This window comes from Melitaea cinxia, chromosome 29, assembly GCF_905220565.1.
Source record: "Melitaea cinxia chromosome 29, ilMelCinx1.1, whole genome shotgun sequence".
Taxonomy (NCBI): domain Eukaryota; kingdom Metazoa; phylum Arthropoda; class Insecta; order Lepidoptera; family Nymphalidae; genus Melitaea; species Melitaea cinxia.
Window position 1 is genome coordinate 3,888,338 of NC_059422.1, and position 22,240 is coordinate 3,910,577.

The 22,240-nt window shown below is 35.3% G+C and overlaps 2 protein-coding genes across 2 annotated transcripts in view; one reads left to right on the plus strand and one right to left on the minus strand.

Moving 5' to 3' along the window:
- Positions 1–9,047: 9,047 nt before the first annotated feature.
- Positions 9,048–14,593, plus strand: LOC123667999. The gene is made up of 7 exons (XM_045601823.1): positions 9,048–9,450; positions 10,558–10,717; positions 11,369–11,480; positions 11,760–12,208; positions 13,156–13,275; positions 14,128–14,226; positions 14,394–14,593. Exons 1-7 carry the CDS (start codon positions 9,437–9,439, stop codon positions 14,523–14,525), a joined length of 1,086 nt encoding a protein of 361 aa, XP_045457779.1. The 5' UTR covers positions 9,048–9,436; the 3' UTR covers positions 14,526–14,593.
- A 1,904-nt stretch (positions 14,594–16,497) lies between these two features.
- The window catches only part of LOC123667743 (bromodomain adjacent to zinc finger domain protein 2B-like), a 114,212-nt gene continuing 108,469 nt past the window's right edge, over positions 16,498–22,240 (minus strand). Inside the window, exons 46-51 of the mRNA XM_045601583.1 lie at positions 20,813–20,946; positions 20,459–20,619; positions 19,528–19,623; positions 19,084–19,180; positions 18,601–18,744; positions 16,498–17,939 (exon numbers count right to left, since the gene is read on the minus strand). Coding sequence (XP_045457539.1) covers positions 17,798–17,939; positions 18,601–18,744; positions 19,084–19,180; positions 19,528–19,623; positions 20,459–20,619; positions 20,813–20,946 — 774 coding nt within the window. The 3' untranslated portion in view covers positions 16,498–17,797. The remainder of the gene's footprint in view (positions 17,940–18,600; positions 18,745–19,083; positions 19,181–19,527; positions 19,624–20,458; positions 20,620–20,812; positions 20,947–22,240) is intronic.

Below are 22,240 nucleotides of genomic sequence, written 5' to 3' on the forward strand. Positions count from 1 at the left end.
AGGATCGAAATATTAACAGCATATATTTTCAGCGAAGTTCATAATACTTTAGATGGAATAACTAATGATCTTAGTCTCCTTTGTCTTAGAAACAAATAAAATATTATTTTAATCAACCCACACAAAAACATTCGTTAATTAGCTTGGAAAGCTTTCAACAGTCATTCAATACATTGTCTTGATCCACTATTTCAAATCATTGACGCATTCTCTACCAATCTATAATTAAAAAAATATTGTCAAATTTGACAACCTATTGTCAAAAAGAGAACAAAAATGTAGGATACTATGTCATAGATATAAGCATAGATGTTAAAAATCGATATATAACGGCCGTACTAAACTTTCCGTTTCTTGAGCTGAGCAAAGGCTGCTCAAATGTTAATGACCTCGACAGAACCTGCTTATCTCAGACTTATCTTAAAAGTAAGTCAATTGTAATGTAAGTATTCGTTTCGAAAATCTAATTATATTTTATTGTTTTTAAATATTTACAAGCGTAATAAAAATGATTCTTTTTTATATATTTTATTAAGTTTAAATTAAGTTCGATCATTAAAACTTTTCGTTGTGTTTAAAAATCAGAGAGATTTCACAATAAAATAAATGGTCTATATACATTTCTTTTACTTGGCATATTTTATTCGATTGTTTATCATCTGAGTTTTTCATATTTTTTAAATTGTATCAAGTGTACAACCTACTTTGTGGTAGTTTTTTTTGTCAATTACAAATAAGGTTCTTTATAGTGCAACTAGAATTATTCGCGAAAAAAAAAATATTAATAAAGTAATAATAAAAGAATGTCGGTCAGTGTCGGTGACAACAAAATCGGCCGCGGTCGTCCGGGTCGGATTCCATACGGGACCGTGTTTCGATCATTTCACTGACCTACATCCGTACAACGGAACACAAACTCACGACGCCGTACTTTTTACAACGAGTTTTTAGCGCAAATTGAATTATTAAACGATGTAAAATTGAATTGTTTGACAAAGGAGGTTTTATACATATATATATAATTTTTTTTAATAAATTGCAATGAATGGGTTTTTGTACGTAATATTTTTGTTGCGAAATTAATTATTATGCTATTTATTATTAGTAGTTAGTATTTCCTTAATAAACGAGTTTTTATTTCTCGTATGCTCGGTAGGAAGAGCAACAACCTATGATTGCAGGGCCGTTATTCCCGATCGTCTCGGCTGAGCACTGGTAAACTATGAAAAAACGTACTCTTTCAACCGTTGCTTTGTAAATTTATAAAGTTCTATAATTTATAATAATAATTTATTTCTAAAAATAAAATAAATAAAATATGATAGTAAAATTCACAGTTTAAATATTAAAAAAAAAATAAACGTTATTCGTTGAAAATGAATAAAACATTCAAACAATTTAAATATAGGTAAATATATTCACCTGTTTAACGGACTCCGAACTTTATACACAATCACGAACTCATTATCCAGTCGCACTGAGTTAACGGTTATTACCAATAAGACAGGTAGCTGCAGCGAAAAATTGAAATTTAAAAAAAAAAGAAAATTTCAATTGTCAAAAAATGGCATTGACAGTTTCGCGCGCTTTTTATTTTTTTAATTTTTTTTAATTCCCGGCTTAGCGCAAAGCCTTGACCGCTAGGCGACTCCGGTCTTACTGAGCGAGTTGGCTGTTGCCCGCTCGTCCTCAGGTCATGTATACTTTCCAACAGTTACTTTTCGCTTCGCTGCACTGATTACGGTGTGTTTTTTCTCGGACTTGCAGAAAGAAAGGCGATAGCTTATCGAGTGACGCGAACAAGCTTTTAGGGAACTATGACTATTTGGTTTTTTTCACGCCAGTTTTGTTTTACAATGCACTCTGCTTTTTTATATTAATAAATGATATTGTTTGACTGAATTATTAATTAAGAGTTCTATTTATTCCATAGGCATATGAAATTTTGTATAAAAGTTGAACAAGACAAATTATTTATTGGTAATTTTGGTTATCAAAAAAATTTAACCAAAATATTAGAATATTAGTAGGTAATTTATTTAGTAATTACTAGAAATTAATAATAATAATTAAATAAATTAATCTACACGTCCTAAAGTTTAAAGTTTTTCGTAAATCAAAAATTAATTAGAATGAAACAATTAAAAGCATTAGGAAAGGAATTGAGGACATACCAAATTAAAACGCTAATATCTTACAAGGCCATCCTGCCCTGGCCAACTTTCAAGCACAGATCAGGTTTAGCACGATCTTTAATCTAAAATTATCATAGTTTCCGAGAACTAATCACAACCTACATAATTATACTTATATAGAAAACTCGTTAGGAGTTGTATTAAAATTTAATATACTTTATAATTCGCTTCGCTTCGGCCTGTAATATCCCACTACTGGGCATAGGCCTCTTTCCCCATGTAGGAGAAGGATCAAAGCTTAATCCACCACGCTGCTCCAATGCGGGTTGGCGGATATATTCCTATTATGAGTAACGATCGCTATCAGGTGTACATGATAACAACCGGGACCGACGGCTTAACGTGCTCTCGGAGTTTACTACTCACGGTGGGGAGTATTTTATAATTATCAAAATCAAATTTTTCTGTATTCAAATAGGCTTCAAAAGCGCTTTTGAATCGTCATTAGTAAATATCCTTTCCTACACTAATTGTAATCAATGTGAAGCTTCAAAATGTAAATTCTATTGAGAATAAATTCTTTAGCTGTGATCTGTTTCAAACAATTTCTACTCCGTGAAGTTTTTTAGTACGAGTATAAACTAAATGTTGAGGACTGTGGGAAATTAAAGGATATACAGACAACTTAGTCGGTATTACATAAAATCTATACAAATAAACAAAATTGGAGCGTCTGTTGTCATTTAATATTAAAGTAACCGATTTTTACTAAATGCACATGGATGTATCTACAAGGTACATATACTAAAATAAAATTTTTACCCTGCTAATCTCTGAAACTGAAGTTTCTTGCCGATTCTTCTCTGCAGAATCTACATTACGAATCGGTGGCAGCTTTACTTCTACAAATATAATAATTGATTTTTAAAGTTTTAATTTGTAAAATGACGATTCGAAAGTGCTCTTGGAGCCTATTTGAGAATAAAGCTGTTTTTGATTTCGATTTTTTGATTTTGAAACGATTGGACCGATTTTGACGGGACTTTCACTGGCAGATAACCGATGTAATAAGGGGTAACTTAGGCTACTTTTATTTCAGAATGTTTTTTTATAACTCTGCGAATTGAACAATAACTTTTTTGTTAAATTCCACGCTGGCGAAGTCGCAGGCACAACTAGTTCGAAATAAAATCAGCAACAAGAATTTCAGTTGTTTTAAATATTCGTGAAAAATGAATTGGTGCCTTTTTCTTCATCATAATCATCATCATTTCAGCCTATCACAGTCCACTGCTGGACGTAGGACTCCAAAAGTTCACGCCAAAAATAGCGTGAACTCATGTGTTTTGCCCATAGTCACCACGCTGGGCAGGTGGGTTGGTGACCGCATGGCTAGCTTTGTAGCCTTTTTCTTAAAACCATTTAACTAGTCAATAATTATAAAATCTATTTTATTTTTAACCGACTTCAAAAAAAGAGAAATCGAGGAAAACTCGAAAATCCGCATAGCTTTTTACTGGGTGTACCGATTTTAATGATTTTTAATTTAATCGAAATCCGATGTTTATCATGTCTCGAAAATCTGCAAAACTTTTTACTGGGTGTACCGATTTTAATGATTTTTATAATGTGGTCACATTTAAATTTCATCGAGACCTGATTACAAATTTTGGAGTAACCTTTGATAATGCGTATTTACTTGACTAATTTTTCGTCTACCTACGTTGTATTACTTGTCGATATAATTGAAGTCAGTTTTTTTTCGTTTGCCTGCAAACACAATTATTGTTTCAGAGATAAACGTTGTAATATTACATAATACAATAACTGAATCTAGAACAAATAAAAAAAAGTTTAATTTAAAATCAGACGATCTTGAACATTGTTTGTAATTTTTTTAGTGCTTGTTTCGTTTTCCCTAAAGCTTTCTATTTTTGCATAAAATTAATAATGTTATGTTAATCTTATGTGATTAAAAATAATAAAATAAAAAACTAGTGTGCTTTAAACTACACAACTGAAGTAAGACCACCTTATATCTCGCCCCCAACTTCCTTTCTCCTCGCCCGGTCACACGTTTCGTAACGCAATCATCACGCATTCACCAGTTTACTCCCCAAGTACAAGCGTACGTAAAGAAGTTTTACTTCAAAAAAACACTTTTTTCAATTTTTTATATCTTGAGAACACTTGATAATTGAAAGATTTTATTAAGGTAGGGCACAGCAGGCTAGGCTACGCAGTGGTGTAGCGAGACGGGGGAATCATGCCCCGGGCGCTACTCACAAAGAGGTGCCAAATGGTCTACAAAACAAAAAATTGCTGGACATATTATATGGTTTAAGAATAGGGAGGCTAAAAAAGCATTGTGCCCCGGGCGCGAGTTAAGCTTGCTACGTCACTGATACTACGGTAACTGCTTACCATCATTTTATACAATATTGAAAGATATTTCATTTATAAGAACTACTTCTTCTTCTTCTTGTGCCTCTCCACTACTGGAGGTTGGCCGTCAGCTCAGCGAATTTTTCGCTACTCTAGTTAGTATATCATTTGTAAGACTATTCAACGGTAACAATCTATTTCGTGAATGAAAGTCAAAAGTTAATAATAATCTTAACCTAGTAAATGAGCACCTCTAAGAAGTTACATCGACTACTGATAAGTTTTGTCTCGTCGTTGCTGAGAAAATTTATTAGCAAGAAGTAAATCGGACCTCTAATGTTAGGAGACAGTTTCTACACAGTAGGGCAGTCGTGGCGGAGGGCTGCTCAAAGCTCCGCATACCAGTATATAAGTGTATAATCTATGGCTCCGCACGTAAATCGCGCGTAGTGTGGTGGGGATACCGCGATTAAGCCGATGGTCACTTTATAGCAGATGAAGCTTCTAGCAGACTCAGAGTTAAATGATGTCCTTGACACTTCGAGGACCGCCAATGTTTAAACCAAATGGTAAACTTCATCTTGAATTTTAAGGTTGTGAATAAAAATATCTAGATGAAGTTGATTTTGACAGTGACAACATTTTTTTTAATGTCACTAGGTCGGCAAACAAGCGTACGGCTCACCTGATGGTAAGCGATTACCGTAGCTTAAAGACACCTGCAACACTAGAAGCATCGCAAGCGCGTTGCCGACCCAATCCCCAATTCCCCCAGGAGCTCTGGTCACCTTACTCACCAACAGGAACACAATACTACTTGAAAACAGTATTATTTTGCTGTGATCTTCTGTAAGGTCGAGGTACTACCCCAATCGGGCTGCTCCATATTTTGAGCAGGAAATTCCTGCTGTGCCCTATCTCAGTGGAAGTGGAAATTTTAAATATGTCGTAAACTTTCCTCTGTTGGATACTGTTATGCATTGTTATGGACGCTAAGACCATTTATAGCAATTGAAAATGCTAAGTGATTGCTAATTGCAATTGATTGCTTACAAGTGCAGTCAGCACTATCACTACTTGTATTTTCAATTAAGAACTTTGATTAAAATTTTTAGTCAGGTGGTCAGTGTCTTTATCCTGTTAGCAGGGTAGTATCGCTGTAGATTAAAGCCGAATAGTTCGTGCTCAAAATTAGTATAAAATAGTAATAGATTTTTGAATATAGATACCGAACTTATGTCCATTCTACCTGAAGAAGGTGCTATTTCTCAAGTGGGGAAAAAAATTAATTACCAATCAATAAAATATTTAATCAGTAAAATAGTGAATATGTTTGAATGAAAATTTGTTATTATGTAATAGTATATTTAGTAAATATATAAGAGAATAAGCGGTATATAATATTTGTTACAAACTTTTTGTTCGATTGATTGATTGTGTCTGTAACATCCCATTTGCTGGGCATAAGTCTCTTTCTCCGTGTAGTAAAAGGTTAATCAACCACGCTGCTCTACTGTGGGTTTGTTATAAATATTCCCAACGAAAAGTGAGAAACATCGTTTTCATGTGTTTATGATAGCAATTTGTACTGATAGCTTAACGTGCTCTACGAGGAACGGAGACCCACAAGGACAGGCATCCAGACCAGAAACAAATACAACAATCCATCCCGCGTGGGAATTAAGCCTACACCACACTAGAACGGTGGCAGGTGTTAGTTCTTTTGTTTGTTGTTTATTTTATTTATTTACTAGCTGCTGCCCGCGACGTCGTCTGCGTGAACGCTATACAGCACCAAAAATACCTACGATTATACCTTTTAAAATTACATTCATTTACCCGTTTCTTCTTTACATTTTATATCTACAGAAAGTGCAGTAACAGAGAGAGATTATCTTTTGTAAAGTTGACCTTCAAAAAGTGCTTATTTTCAGCCTGCTTTGAATAAATGACTTTATGGTGATTCTGCTGAATTAAGTCATAAGTTGTGACTGAAGCAGATGGAAAAAAATTTATTAAGGAATACAGAATTGGGTAAAAGTACATACTTATAGGACTTTTCGATAAACAACGTGAGTGGTTTGGCTCTCCGCAGCCAAAATGTAAAGAGAGCCAGAACTGGTGACGCGGGAGAAGCGACGTACAGCTTTTTAAAGTGTGATTTTTATAGTGTGAAGCTAGCTTATAACATGGTTATTAACATAATAACAACAACATTCAAATATGCGTCGTTAGTTTACACGTTGTTACAGAATGCGTTGACGAAATAAAGGTTTACTGCTCATTCCCCGTAGGTGATAGCGTGATAATATGTAGCCTATATGTTGACCCGACTTCTTAACAATATTCCTGCCAAATTTGAAGTAAATCCATGCAGTACTTTTTGAGTTTATCCCGGACATACATACAGACACACAGACAAAAATTCTAAAAACCATATTTTTGGCTTCGTTATCGATTGTAGATCACACCCCAAGTATTCTTTTAAAAAAATATTCAATGTACAGTTTTGACTTTCCTACCATTTTATTATATGTATAGATTTTGAATTATTTTACACTTTGGTTTAGACGACAAATACGTTACTAAATAATTATTAAAATATTATAAAATAAAGTCCCTGTCATTTCTGTCTGTTCAAGATTAACTCTAATACCACTTAACAGATTTTTATGTGGTTTTCTCCAATGCACAGATTGATACCTGAGAAAAGTTTAGTAAAATTGATAAGTGGTCACTTTTTTGACAATGCGTTGACGTAACGGTCACAGCACTGGATTGTGGCCCGACTGAAAGGAGCACGGAATTTTTAATTACTTATTATATTCTGTACGAAGTCGGGGAATCCCTTTTCTTTGAATGATATTTTGTAGCGACTGGCAACGTCTTTTCTTTTAGGAATTCCACGTTTATGACTAATTATCAGCGAGAAAGACAGCTATCCTTTAATTGAAATCATTAATTCGGACCATTATTCAGTGTATCAGATAACAAGAATTTTTTATCGCAAAACCATAGAGAAAAAGTTCTGGAGGTTTTTTATACCTCCGGTGAGTGAAAAATCGCTCTTATTCATCCAGAATCGTTTTCTGTGGTTTATGACTATTTCTATTGCACTTATTCTAGCCCCACAAATATCGTAGTTGACTTTGGAATCACATAAAAAAGCGACAACCCAATTTTTTAAAATAAACCTACTAAAAAAATGGAAAAATTTCGATATTTCTGACAAGAAATTACACTAGTTCTAAACTCAGAATAGTGTTATGAGTATACTGGCGAAGTTAAAAGATAGCTTTCTCTTACACTTTGTATACACATTAAGTTGCATATAGTTTATTTCACGTACGGGGAAGTCCCTTTAAGGTACGGAAAATTACGCGATTCTTTGAAAAGTTTGACAACTCAAAGAAAATTTTATTGATGGATCGTCAGTTGTCCATTTCACATCGTCTCGTATCTCAATTATGTTACGCTTTCCAAATTGTGATTTTTGGGCAAATAAATACGTATAGTGGTTGTAAAAAGATTCAACAACTTTGTGAAAAATTAAATTTTTTAACTGTGTGAATTATAAATATTATATTTACTTATGTAATTGTATCTTGGACTGTCTGATGTGTTGTTCAAACTATAATTATTTAAAAAAAAAAACCACCGATGTGCGAATATCAAACTCGCGTACCCAGGGTTTCGTACAAATAGTCTAGTCATCAAGTTCAAAAACGTGTTAAACCACTTGGCTAATATATTCTTTACTATGCATAACGATCGCTATCAGGTATTTATGATAACAAACGGGAAATACAAATATCTATCCCGAGTGGAAATCGTACACGCAAATCGTCGGTGTTTCATTATCATCAATCGTTGTGTCACCATCACCCATCAATGTACTGACGAGAGTGGGTAAAATTATTAATTTTCTTTCGTCCTCTCTCGCCTTTACTTACCCATTTTTCCATTCATACACAATTGTCATCATCATCATCACCTGTGTTGTGGAGGAAGTGGCTACAAGTATCAAATCGCTTACGCTTCCTTTCTCTATAACAAGTTATTATTAAATTTATGACACTGACCGGGGCTACCAAACAATCAATTTTTTTCTCTATTACAAACAAATTATCTTGTCTTACCAACTAGTTCTTATTTACTACCTTGCTTCTAATGTAAGTACTCATTTTTTTTGTCACTACGCCCGAATCGTATTGCGAATTATACTCATCGTCGTTATTTTAGGTGGCTATAAGTACCACTACACAGGAATGGTTGTTATACAAAATATATAACTCCATATTATTATTATTCATTAAGTTCAAGTTTTGTATTTATAGATTATTATTTATTTATTGATAAACTTAATAGCTTTCAATTCTGCCAATGAAACATATTTGATTCCGCACATTACATAAAATAAAATAATAAAATAAATAAAAATAAAATGTCACGCAGAACTCATTATTTACAACAAACTCTGTTGTTAAACGTTTCTGTCATGTTTCTGTCATCTGTTGCCTGACACTTATCAATTTATCAGTCTGTCAGAAATTAAAAAACAAATTAATGTGCGATTGAATTAATATTGATTGTATGAAATAAACGTGATTCTTTTACTATTTCTAATGTTTAATACCATTTCAATCTCTTCATAACGCTATTTAATAACAAAATTGAGACCAGTTTAAATGTTTTAACATACGTATCAAAAAAAAATCACGTAAAATATATCGTGATTTGTAAACCGAAACCTAAATATTTAAGTGATATAAATACAAAATAAAACTCAATGTTTGAGTTTAAATATCTGTGAAGAAAAGCGAACGATATTTTATTGTAATATCAATACTAATTTTCGTCTAAAGTATCGTAATAATAAATTTTCGTGCCGCACAATATAACCTCAAAAAATCCTCATGGCGAAAATAAGGTAGTAATTTTACATATTTCTTTAAATGAAATATTACAAAAGTACATATAATACACTTAAAAAATCTATGGTGATATTTATTTATTATTATACTAGCTGTGCCCGCGACTTCATCCACGTGGAATTTAAAAACAAAATTTGTTCAGTTCGCAGAGCAACAAAATAAATAAATTTCTAAAATAAAAGTAGCCTAAGTTTCTCCTTATCTGCCAGTGAAAGTCCCGTCGAAATCGATCCAGCCGTTTCATAGATTAGCCAGAACAAACAGACAGACAGACAAAAATTGAAAAAAAATATTATTTGGGTATATGTACCATGTATACATCCATATGCATTTAGTAAAAAGCGGTTATTTTAATATTACAAATAGACTCTAATTTTACTTATTTGTATAGATAAAGTAATGATATAAGAAGTTAATGACAGATACAGTTTCAGTGTTATGAAATTAATTGTTTTAAATGTTTTTTATACTTCATGTCTTCTCTATTATTATATTATTTCGAATCAAAGAAGTTTAAATTTACACAACTGTTTTTGTGGGTGGAAACTTTAGTTAACCTTAGTCAAGTTTTTAAAAATGTCTAGTTTAATTAAAATAATGTAAACTAAGAAATAAGTAAATAGTCTATACTATATTATCGAAATTAACCATGCACATGTAAAACACTACTATTGAAAGCAATCAATTAAAATTAGTAATTAAATATTTGTTTTTCAAATTATCAATTTTTTTTTCTAACTGCTATTTTCTTAAATTTCATTTATAGATTTCAGCTGACTCGGCAAACATTATCTTGCCGGTATACGTTATTTAGAAATAGGGGTTGGTGGTAGAAGGGTGAAAATTTAGGGTTGTATTTTTCACTGCCAAATTATAATAAAATAAAAAATATTTAATTTATCTAAAAATTAAAAAAAGAAAAGATTTAGGGGTGGACTACCCTTAACATTTAGGGGGATGAAAAATAGATGTTCGATTCTCAGACCTACCCAATATGCACACAAAATTTCATGAGAATCGGTCAAGCCATTTCGGAGGAGTTTAACTACAAACATTGCGACATGAGAATTTTATATATTAGATTAATAAATGGTTTGTTTCAGTGAGGTGAGCCTCGAAAAACCAGTTTTGCCTAAAAAGCGAAAAAACCGAGCTAAGAAAAATAAAGCTAAGAAAGCCAAGACAGAGTCACAAAATGAGAACTCTACCAACAACACAAGTGTTAAAAATGAAAATACAACTAATGCTGAGGCTATAAATAAGGTAAATTATGTAGAATGAAATTATACAGATATTATTTGGCTTTGGCTTTGACTAGCCCGTTGGTGCAGTTTGTAGTGCTTTCTGCTCTGCGAGTTGTGGGTTTCGATTCCCGCCTAAGTCTGTGTTTAATATCTGTATTTATATATTTATTGTTTCCATGGATATTTATCAAAAAATAAAAAATATTTAGCTATAGCAGTCGGGTGTTACCTATAACACAAGCATTAAGTTGCTTGCCTTCGGAGCAGATGACTGTGTGTGAATGTTAGTGTGAGTTTTTTAAATTACATAGGTAGCAAAAACACATCCAAACATGATATACCGCATATATGCAGTTACGATAGATGCCTACCCTACCCACCGCTCACAGGAGTTGTGACTATTCTTACTCACCGCAAAAGCGCAACCCTGCTTGAGAGCAGTATTAAGTAGCTGTAATCCTCCTAACCCAGACTAGCTGCTTCAGATTTCCAGCAATATAATCCTGCTGTGCCTCCACCTTCCGATGTGTATGTGGTCTCGTTCATTCAACTAACAATGATCAATTCCGTTATAAGGGGTTATCGTGGCCCGTGCCTGTAACAACAGAAGCATAGCTAGCGCACTGCTTACTCTGATTTTGTTTTGATTTGTATATTTTATTATTTTAAGGCCGCAGATGAGAATGAAATACCAGAGGAGATCGCTGAAAAATATCCAATATTGAAAAATCAGGAGTTGGTCAACAAATTCCTAGGAGTTACAATGACTAACAATCAGAAAGGTAAAATTTTTTACATTATTTCTTGTAAATAATATGTACTTAATATTAATAAATTTATTATATAAATAAAATCAAAATGTTTATTTTATCTGTTTAACTTATAATAATCTAATTAATGATCATTCTTCGTAGTCTTCCTTTTTGTTTTATTCATTATAGTTTTTTGATATTTCCCTGTTAAGAAAATCTGATATTATATAATCTTTAATAGTCAGATTCTGATATTAATATGAAAGTTGTGTCTAAAACAGATTGAATAATACAATGCTTCCATTTCAGGCAGAGTTCGTCAACAACTAAGAGACAATCTGAAAGGTACATCGGAGGAAATATTACCAGAAGTGATTCATGCGAAAATACAAGGAATAGTCAAAGATATAATCGAACTAACAGATGCAGAGCTAAGAAAAATTAGAATACTCTACAATATGCTGAGAACTTCCATTCAATCTGGAGATAAAATACAGAAAAAGAAGAAAAACAAGAAGAACAAAAAGGCAAAAGACAAAGCAAAGGCAGAAGGAGAGAAAAAAGTCGAAATAGATAACATGGATAATGTAAAACCCGTAGATAAACCTATTGATGATAAAAATAAAGATATAGGTGTTAAAAATAAAGATGTAAAGGTGGATGCTAACAAAGAAAAAGATAGCCAAAAGAAGGCAAAGGGACCTAAAAGATATGTCGTGTTTGTAGGAAACCTTCCGCTAGATATTGATAGAGAGAAGGTAAGTGATTAGATTAATATGATATTATTTTCTGTGTGTCTAATCTTTCAATTACTTTTAACACATTTTGCGAAAAAAGGATTACTTCTCGAGGATAAATGACGGAGATTTTTTCAATCGCGCAAAGGCCATCCAATCGTAGTAGGCCATGAGCACATGCGGTGTCGGTCAATCTCGTGTAGGGTGCAACTCCCATCGAAGTTCAGCCCTTTGTTACGACTAATCAGGTTGACCGGCCGTCTTCGTCGTCAAATATGTCCCTTCGCCGTTTCAGACGGCGATTGCTTTCAGGTATCGTCAGCTGACACGCAAGTTGATTTTGGATCTAAGACAAGCGAAAGCTACTTTCTCTTTGATGGTTGAGCAGCTCCTGAAGTTCCGAGGTTTTGAAGAAACGTAATATTTAAAAAAACTTCTGCTGTGTGGCTACGGCAGTAAAGAATATAGCCACCCCCTCTCTTCCCGTGGGTGTCGTAAGATGCGACTAAGGGATAACACAGTTCCACTACCACCTTGAAACTTATAAAGCCGACCGGTGGCGGGATAACCATCCAACTGCTAGCTTTGAAATACACAGGCCGAAGACGGGCAACAGCGTCTTCGGTGCGACAAAGCCAGCACTGCGGTCACCAACCCGTCTGCCCAGCGTGGTGACTATGGGCAAAACACATGAGGTCGCGCTATTTTTGGCGTAAACTTATGGAGGCCTATGTCCAGCAGTGGACTGCGATAGGCTGAAGTGATGACGATGATGAGTAATGAATATTTAAAAATATATTTATATCTTTCTCATAAGAAATGTAGCACTGAAATATTCACAGCGTTACTGCTTAGCGTAAATATTTCACGTAAACTTGAGTCGTGTGTTGAAGCTGACATGCACACTTTTTTCATATTTCACACAGTTTGTATAAATAGATAAATAGAAATATTTACATTTGTTTCAGTTAACGCATCACTTCTACGAGATAAGAGAACATATCGTCGATGTGAGGATACAGAAGCCGGCTGACGGGAAGAAAAGTTGTATTGCTTATGTGGAGCTCAAGAATGAACCTAGTTATGAGGTGAGTGGCTTCAACTAATATATATTTCCTTTGTAATAGTAGCACCCGTGACGGAGAAAATGAGGAACAATAGGTTAGCGTGGTATGGGCATGTAATGAGGAGGGATGAACGAAGAGCGGTCGGCAGACCGAAAAAGCGATGGATGGATTGTGTGAGTGAGGATATGAGAAAGAAAGGAGTAAGCGCTGAAGTGACGAATAATAGAGAGGAATGGACGAGGAAAACATGTTGTGCTGACCCTACATAACGGTAAACAAGCGTACGGCTCAACGACGTCTATAAGCGACTGCCGTAGCTTATAGAGTCTGCAACACCAGAGGCATCGCAAGCGCGCTACCGACCCTCCTCACGAGCTCTGCTTTACTCCCCACAGCAACACATCACCACTTCACAGCAGTGTTATGTAGCTGTGATCTTCTGTGGGGTTGAAGTACTTCCCCAGACTTTGTAACAAAACTACTGTGTTGTACTGTACTATGTGTGTACGGGTTAACGCACATTGAGCAATATGATTATTTTGCAAATTAGTAACCTCTTTAATTTAGCTGATTTATTACGAAATTGTTATTTTACTAATGCAGATTTCTAATGAAATTGATATTTGTTTGCTACGAATGACGTCAAATGACGTCTGTACTTCTGCCTATATATACTCAAAATAATCTTAATAAATTTAGTGTTTGATCGACTTTCATTGGGTTTGGTTTCCCTCATAACCTTCCCTCACATGTCATCTCTCACATAGCCATAGACTGTTCCATACAATGTGTGTCTGTACAAACTACCTTTTTTTACCGGTTCTGTTTTATGTTTATATTATGTAATGTAATGTATAATATATATTTTTACAGCTGGCTCTATCCAAGCACCACTCGATGTTAGACAACCGCAGGATCAAGGTTCTCTACAGCACGCAGCAGAATAGCAAGATATCAAAAACTGAAGCTAAGGTAGCCTTCAATATCTTTATTTCAAAATTAAATAATGTTTAGTGGTCGAGATCGTGAAACTGACGTAGGCCACAGCAGGAAATATCCTATTAACAATTTGTTTTGAGAATGTTCTAATAAAAATTAATTTAAATAAGTCAAAACGAATAATAAATTTATATTTTCAGAGCAAGTCTGCCAAGTTAATCGCGTTACAAAAGTCCGGTAAATTAATGGGCAGTGTGCCTTTGAACAGGAAGAGAAGTCAACGCAGGATGAAGGCTAAGAAAGCCAGGGCGAAACTTGAGGCTGAATCTTAGAACATTTATTTTTACTATTGTAAATTATTTTTATTTAAGATTAAAAAGTTTTCTTTTTTTTTCTTTAACATTTGTTTTTTATTTCCTGTACGTAATTTGTGGTTAAAGTATTTTTTTAAACTAGTGCTCGTTAACTTATATTTAAAACGAATTTTCTAATTAACCTTATTCAATATTTCTACCATTAGTTCGTTTGTATTTGATTAAATCATAATCGTATAAAATATATTTTCTGTTCGCCCAATTTTGAAATCATTAAGTTTGCTGCGATAAAAAAATGTTGGGAATCACTGCTATAAACTATTACATAGCCGTGGAATTTTAAAAGAGTTATTGTTCAGTTCGCAGAGTTACAAGATAAATATATTTCTAAAATAAAGGTAGCCTAAGTTACGCCTTATTACATCAGCTATCTGCCAGTGAAAGTCCCTTCAAAATCGGTTCAGCCGTTTCAGAGATTAGCCGGAACAAACAGACAGACAGACAATAATTGTAAAAAAATGCTATTTTTGTACATGTATCGTTTATACATCCATATGCATTTAGTAAAAAGCGGTGATTTTATTATAATATTACAAACAGACGTAGTAACTAATACTTAATCTGTGGGCGTTCCTCATGACGATATGCTTTTTTCACCTTTGTTTCTATCGTTATCGTATAATTATTCAATTAAAATATATGCACTAAGAAGTGTTATATACCTTCCGTCTGTGAAATGCTCCTGATTTTTTGCTTTTGATTTCTAATAATGCCACCTTTCATTAGCCAGGGATACTTTGGGGATACCACGGTATGGCTTAGTGTATTAAAAGTTATAATAATTAACTGAGGTAGCACAGCAAGTAATATCCTGCTCAAAAATCTGGAACAGCTCGACTGGGGACGTACCTCAACCTTACAGAAGATCACAGCTAAATAAATAATACTGCTTTCAAGCAGTGTTGTGTTCCTATATAAGGTGGAGAACTCCTGGACAGGGTCAGGGGGCAACGTCCCTGGTATTGCAGGCGTCTTATTGCCTGCGAGTTAGAGTTGAAAACAAGTCACGTTTGATTTTTTTTTTTTTTGTTTTGGTCTAAGGTTACATTACATCAGGCTAGCTTTGTTTTTAAAAAGATTAGGTTGGAGATGTCAAACATTCTCAGCAAATTTATAAACATATCAGTCAGGTATACTCTCTCTAAGAGATTGTTTAACTTTTATTCAGGATAAATTTATTTTTGATAATGTAAATAAAAACAAAAACAGAGTGCTTCAAAAAATTATTTATTTATCGTATATATAATTTATATATCCATTTTATAGTTAAAATCAACCAATTCACACAACATAAAACTATAATTTTCTCATACACGCCTCGCGTTCCCTACCAAAATATGTCTTTCGTACAAACATCGACAGAGTGGCAGTATAGCTGAGGTTCAAATTACATATTTTGGCAGATTTAAATACTAAAAAACTATATATAATAATTTATTAAGAGTCCTGTCTATTTCGTATATCATCCGTGATAACAGATTAAATATCTTTAAAAATTAGAAGCTGCATTAAGTAAAACACGTAATACTTTTAAAATACTCGAGTAGAAAAACACAATTTGTGCTTTAGGAATGATTTTAAACTAATAAAATTATACTATGAAGTGCTTTATACATTATATAAACGAATTATAGAAACGAGTGCTCGCAAGTCAAGAATATATTATTCACAAACATTTAGTAACATTTAGAAGCTATCGGAAACATTCTTGACCGAGTAACACTAGTTCAAAAAATGTTGTCTCCTTTTTGTATAATCAATATACAATTTATTGCTGCAATAAAAACCTTTTTGGAAAAATTAGTGACTACTGCGATATTAAAAATAAAGACTAAATCCAAACAATAATTATTGTAAGTACGAAAACTTTTGGAATTTGTTTAAAATAAATAAAAAGTAAGCAGTAAACTATATAAAAAAAAAGTATAAATAAAAAGTAGTAAGACAGTTTATTCATTTATCACAAAAAACTTTTTAATAATATTTTTTAAAATCAAATACAATTTGATATAATGGCAATATTAGACACAGATGTGTGGAAGATTCGAAATTCAAAAGGTCATTATCATCAACAATCAGTGTTACCATTTCACAACGTTAGGCCTAATCTACACTTACCCATATTCTATTCTATTCAACAAAATTTAATTTACAGTTTAGGCCAGGGTCGAAAAACATGTTACAATATAAAATAATATATAATCTTTTAATATGAAATATTGCATATATGAGTGAATAAAGTGCCCTATATACCCTGGTCCAAACCTGTAGATTACACTGACTTTCCTACACATACAGTGAACCGTCTACAAATAATTTGAATTATTCAATATTTTACATCCAAATACACATTTACAATCCCTATAACAACTGGCCAAATTCAGTATCGAAAGAAATGCAGAAGTGTTAGAATACTGCTTCGTTGCTACGCAAATTATAAAAATAATATTCGTAAAATGACACCAACAATCTAATTTTTTCTATACTTAAAGATAAATCTTAATACTTTTAGTGTTTATCATAATATATACAGTTTAAAGTAACAAGTTCACTCGTACATGTGCGTCACCTTGTTTACAATAAAAAAATCACATTTTTTACATGAGATTCGTAATATACACTTCGTCCTATCCGATTTTGTGACCCACTACGGTCTGGAGTTCTATATCCTTAGGAATGTTTTTGTTAAGTCGTATTTGAATGATTAAAACGTTTAATTTAATAAATAAATTTTTTTTATGACGCGATGGATGGGAAACAATAAAATATACATTGTGTTCTAGAGTAAACCAAATACATTTTCCCCTTTTATTACAAAACGTAGTATTAAAAATGTCATGTTAAAATATTATTGTCTCACTGAGTCAGCTTATTGTATCATTCTATAGCGTGATCTTACTAATATTGAGATCAACATAAACTTTCATAAATAAACTATCCTGTCGTACACGTTCAGACAAGACAAATAATAATAGCTCCTTTGTATCAATCTTTATTAGAAATACTTTAAAATACTATCATAGTAAATTGAATTTCTTTTAATTTCATTTAGCAATCATTTTCACTGCACTTGATATTCTATTGATTACACATAATATGCTTTTGAGCACTTTTCAAACGTCCACACATATCACAACATATTTGAGTCTACATTTCACTTTACTGGACCATTTCGAAGTTCACTGGCCCATTTTGAAGTTTACAGGTCCATTTAGAAGTTCAGTGTTCTGTCAAGCATGGGCCCATCGTTCCTCAAAGAACTGCCTCATGCAATGTCCCGCTCGACCCACAGGACTATCGTCTTCGTTAAATACTTCACAGTTACTGAATATTAGACGAACGTCTGATGCAAATTCTTCTTTGCATTTATATCTGAAAATACATAAACACTCTTACTACAAAATACAAGCTTTTATGTAATATCATGTCCACAAACTTTTTCAATTAATAAATGATATTGAAAAACATTAACTTTTAAGCTTTTTAATATTAGAATATAATGTTACATATAATTTTGACATTTTATAAATTGAAGACAAACTGATAATACTTTTTATCTATACTAATATTATAAAACCGAAGAGTTTGTTTATTTGTTTTTTTGAACGCGCTAATCTAAGGAACTATTGGTCCAATTTGAAAAATTCTTTCACGGTTAGATAGCTCATTTATCGAGGAATGCTATAGGCTATTCTTTTTCAAATTAACGCGTGTGAAACCGCGGTGCACAGCTAGTTTACAATAAAATTTAAAAAAAAAGTTTATGGTGGTAAGTGGTCGTTGTACCCTAGAAACGCCTGTAACACCAGAAGCATCGCAAGCACGTTGTCGACCCTACCCCCGACCCGGACCAGCTCACTACCTTACTTACAGAGGAACACAACACTACCGAGAGCAGTGCTATTTAGCTGTGATCATCTGTAAGGTCGAGGCATTTCTCAATATGGGTTGTTACAAATTTTGACCAATATATTTCCTGCTGGCAAAGAATGGGTAATATGACTTAATCCAGCCGTTAATATATGAAACTTACACCGAATCATGAATTTTCTTCTTAATAGTAGACAGATCCATGGGGCACTTGATCACTTTCTTGTACTGAGGGAATTGCTTAGTGTTCACTGGAATTAGAAATGGCCAAGCGTGCTCGTGGCACTCCATCTCGCAGAGTAGATTCCTGGGAACATTTGCATATTGATATTATAAAAAAGATAACAAAAAATCCATCTAGGGTGTTCAGTCTGACTCTAAAACGTGTATGTAACCCTGACTTCTGTATAAGTTATAAGTCTAGTCCACACGGAAAGTTTCAACCAGACTTAAGTGAGACACGTAGAGTCAATGTGCAAGGCATATTATCCTATTTAAAATTAAAAAACCATTAAAATAATTTTTTAAATCGGTTTTTTAGATCTCACAATTAAGATATTAAAACAAAAAAAAAAAAAAAAAAAAACTACAGATCACAAAACTAAAAAAATTTTTTTTAATAAGTTTTTGTTTTTGTAATACATACTTGCAGAACTGCATATCCTTGATAACTTTTTTGGCACTATTTTTCTCCTTCTTAGCGCGAGATAGGAGCGGCAGGTTTTCTGATTCGCGGTCGTCCGCTGGAACAAACGAACTTGTTTAAAATGTTATATGGAGTGAGAGATATTAACGACTATAGAAATATAATTATTACTAAGATAAAAAAAGTAGAAAAAAACATGACATGTTCGAGTGTAAGCGTTTTAAATATAATCCTGTTTACAATCCTGTATTCCGAAAATTGTAAAACTTTCACGAGAATACAATCAGTCCAATAAAAATCAATGATATAAAAAATTTTTACTTTAAATATTTGCATGTATGAACATGAAGCACGGTGATTAAGTTGATAAAAGCTATGGTGTCCTCGCTCAAATAATAGTAATAACGAGAAATCCAGTGGATAGGTAATACTATGTGTCAGTACCGAGTCCATCGCCAGGCTCGTCATCGTGTAGGGCTCCATTGCCGGCCACCAGCGGAGCGCGGCGTTTCTCTGGCGTCTCGGGGGGCTCCGCCACCACTGAATATATTAAAATATATTTATGATATAAAATCGTATTAAAATTAGTTGTTAATAATAACAAAATGAAGAGATGAGAGAAATACCAGTAACTAGTAAGGTTTCATTCAATCTAGATATAAATCAATTCATTCAATCTAGATATATAAATCAAAGCTCAAAGCTGACTAATCAATCGAGTTTGGTCCGTAATGTTGTAACATTGGGAACAAAATTCGGTTATCATCGGTGTTATAGAAGAAGAAGAAGAAGAAGAAACTATACTTTATTGTGCATATTATAAGCTAACATACATCTTTAAAAATAAAATTTGCAAAACAATATTATGCACAAAGGCGGCCTTATCGCTAGGTAAGCAATTTCTTCCAGACAAGCTTGGGGTGGAGGAGATTTTAAAATAAAAAGAGTAGGGTTATCAAAAGGCAAAACAGAAGTGTTATAATTATCCTTTTAAAAAAATAATTGAAGTAATGTTAACGAAGTAAACCTTCTTTACGCACGCTTGACTTGGGCAGTAAAGCTGGTGAAAGTAAGACGAGAGCGTTACGTAAAGTGTGATCGGGCGAGGCGAACGGAATTTGAGAGGGAGATATGAGTTAGATAGAGCTAAAAATTTTTACTTCAGTCGTGTGGTCTAAAGCACTCGTTTTTTTTCTTAGCTGCATATATGGAAGGTAAGAGATACCAGTAAAATTACTATAGAAATCGATGTAGCCGTTTCGTTATTTGTTTAGTGCAAATACTAAGTAAACAGATCTTCAACAATCCGGACAGGTCAAATATATTTACTTAATAAGTAAGTATGTATTCACATTCTGTGGTTAAATTTACTAACCAGTGTGATGGTTAAGTCCGTTCTCGGACTCCGGGGGCGTAGGCTCGAGGTGTGGGGGCTCCGCTGGCGGCTCATCAGACTTGTCGGGCTCCTTTTCAGGCGTGGGGGCGCTTGTGGGGTCCTCGGCTGTAGTTGATGTGGACGCGTGGGATGCCGCGGGACTAGAGGTATAGAGGTGTATAAATGTAATAATAAGGTAATATGTTGAACGAACCACTTATGATATGTAAAAAAGAATAATATATTTCTTATTGTAAACTAGTCGAATTTTTTTTGCTGGTGTTTCTGGATTCTAAGATAGCAATCCTTATGGAAGCCTTTGACTATGAAAAAAAAATCTAATCTATAACCCACCTGGGCACCATGGTATTGTCGAGCTCAATGGTGGCGCTAGTGTCTTTGTGTTTGTTGTCTCGCTTCGTCTTGCGTGGTTTTTTAGGTGGAGCGCGAGAAATGCACTGCGAGCAATACCACTTGCCGCGCGGAGTCTGTGCAGTTAACATGTAATGTATAAACAAAATTAACTAATAATATATAACATAATTAAGCTTTAAGGGGTTACATACAGTTAGAATTTTTTCAAAATCGACTTTTTAATAATTTTATTTTCATAGTGTATATATTTTAACTGAGGTTGGGCACAGCAGAAAATTTCCTGCTCAGAATGTGGAGCAGCCGACTAGGGTAGTAAGTGCTGCTCGTTATAGATATTAAAAAATACGTGTATGACAGATGCGGTTGTCTGCTCTCCATCAAGGAATGTAAGTAGAGAGGACACCGTACCTTGAGCAGCGGCGGGTAGTGGCAGTCGAGGTGGAAGGCGCGCGCACACAGCGCGCAGGGCAGCGCGCGGCCCCGCGCCTGCACGGCGGTAGAGAGGACACCGTACCTTGAGCAGCGGCGGGTAGTGGCAGTCGAGGTGGAAGGCGCGCGCACACAGCGCGCAGGGCAGCGCGCGGCCCCGCGCCTGCACGTCGGTAGAGAGGACGCAGTACCTTGAGCAGCGGCGGGTAGTGGCAGTCGAGGTGGAAGGCGCGCGCACACAGCGCGCAGGGCAGCGCGCGGCCCCGCGCCTGCACGTCGGTAGAGAGGACGCAGTACCTTGAGCAGCGGCGGGTAGTGGCAGTCGAGGTGGAAGGCGCGCGCACACAGCGCGCAGGGCAGCGCGCGGCCCCGCGCCTGCACGTCGGTAGAGAGGACGCAGTACCTTGAGCAGCGGCGGGTAGTGGCAGTCGAGGTGGAAGGCGCGCGCACACAGCGCGCAGGGCAGCGCGCGGCCCCGCGCCTGCACGTCGGTAGAGAGGACGCAGTACCTTGAGCAGCGGCGGGTAGTGGCAGTCGAGGTGGAAGGCGCGCGCACACAGCGCGCAGGGCAGCGCGCGGCCCCGCGCCTGCACGTCGGTAGAGAGGACGCAGTACCTTGAGCAGCGGCGGGTAGTGGCAGTCGAGGTGGAAGGCGCGCGCACACAGCGCGCAGGGCAGCGCGCGGCCCCGCGCCTGCACGTCGGTAGAGAGGACGCAGTACCTTGAGCAGCGGCGGGTAGTGGCAGTCGAGGTGGAAGGCGCGCGCACACAGCGCGCAGGGCAGCGCGCGGCCCCGCGCCTGCACGTCGGTAGAGAGGACGCAGTACCTTGAGCAGCGGCGGGTAGTGGCAGTCGAGGTGGAAGGCGCGCGCACACAGCGCGCAGGGCAGCGCGCGGCCCCGCGCCTGCACGTCGGTAGAGAGGACGCAGTACCTTGAGCAGCGGCGGGTAGTGGCAGTCGAGGTGGAAGGCGCGCGC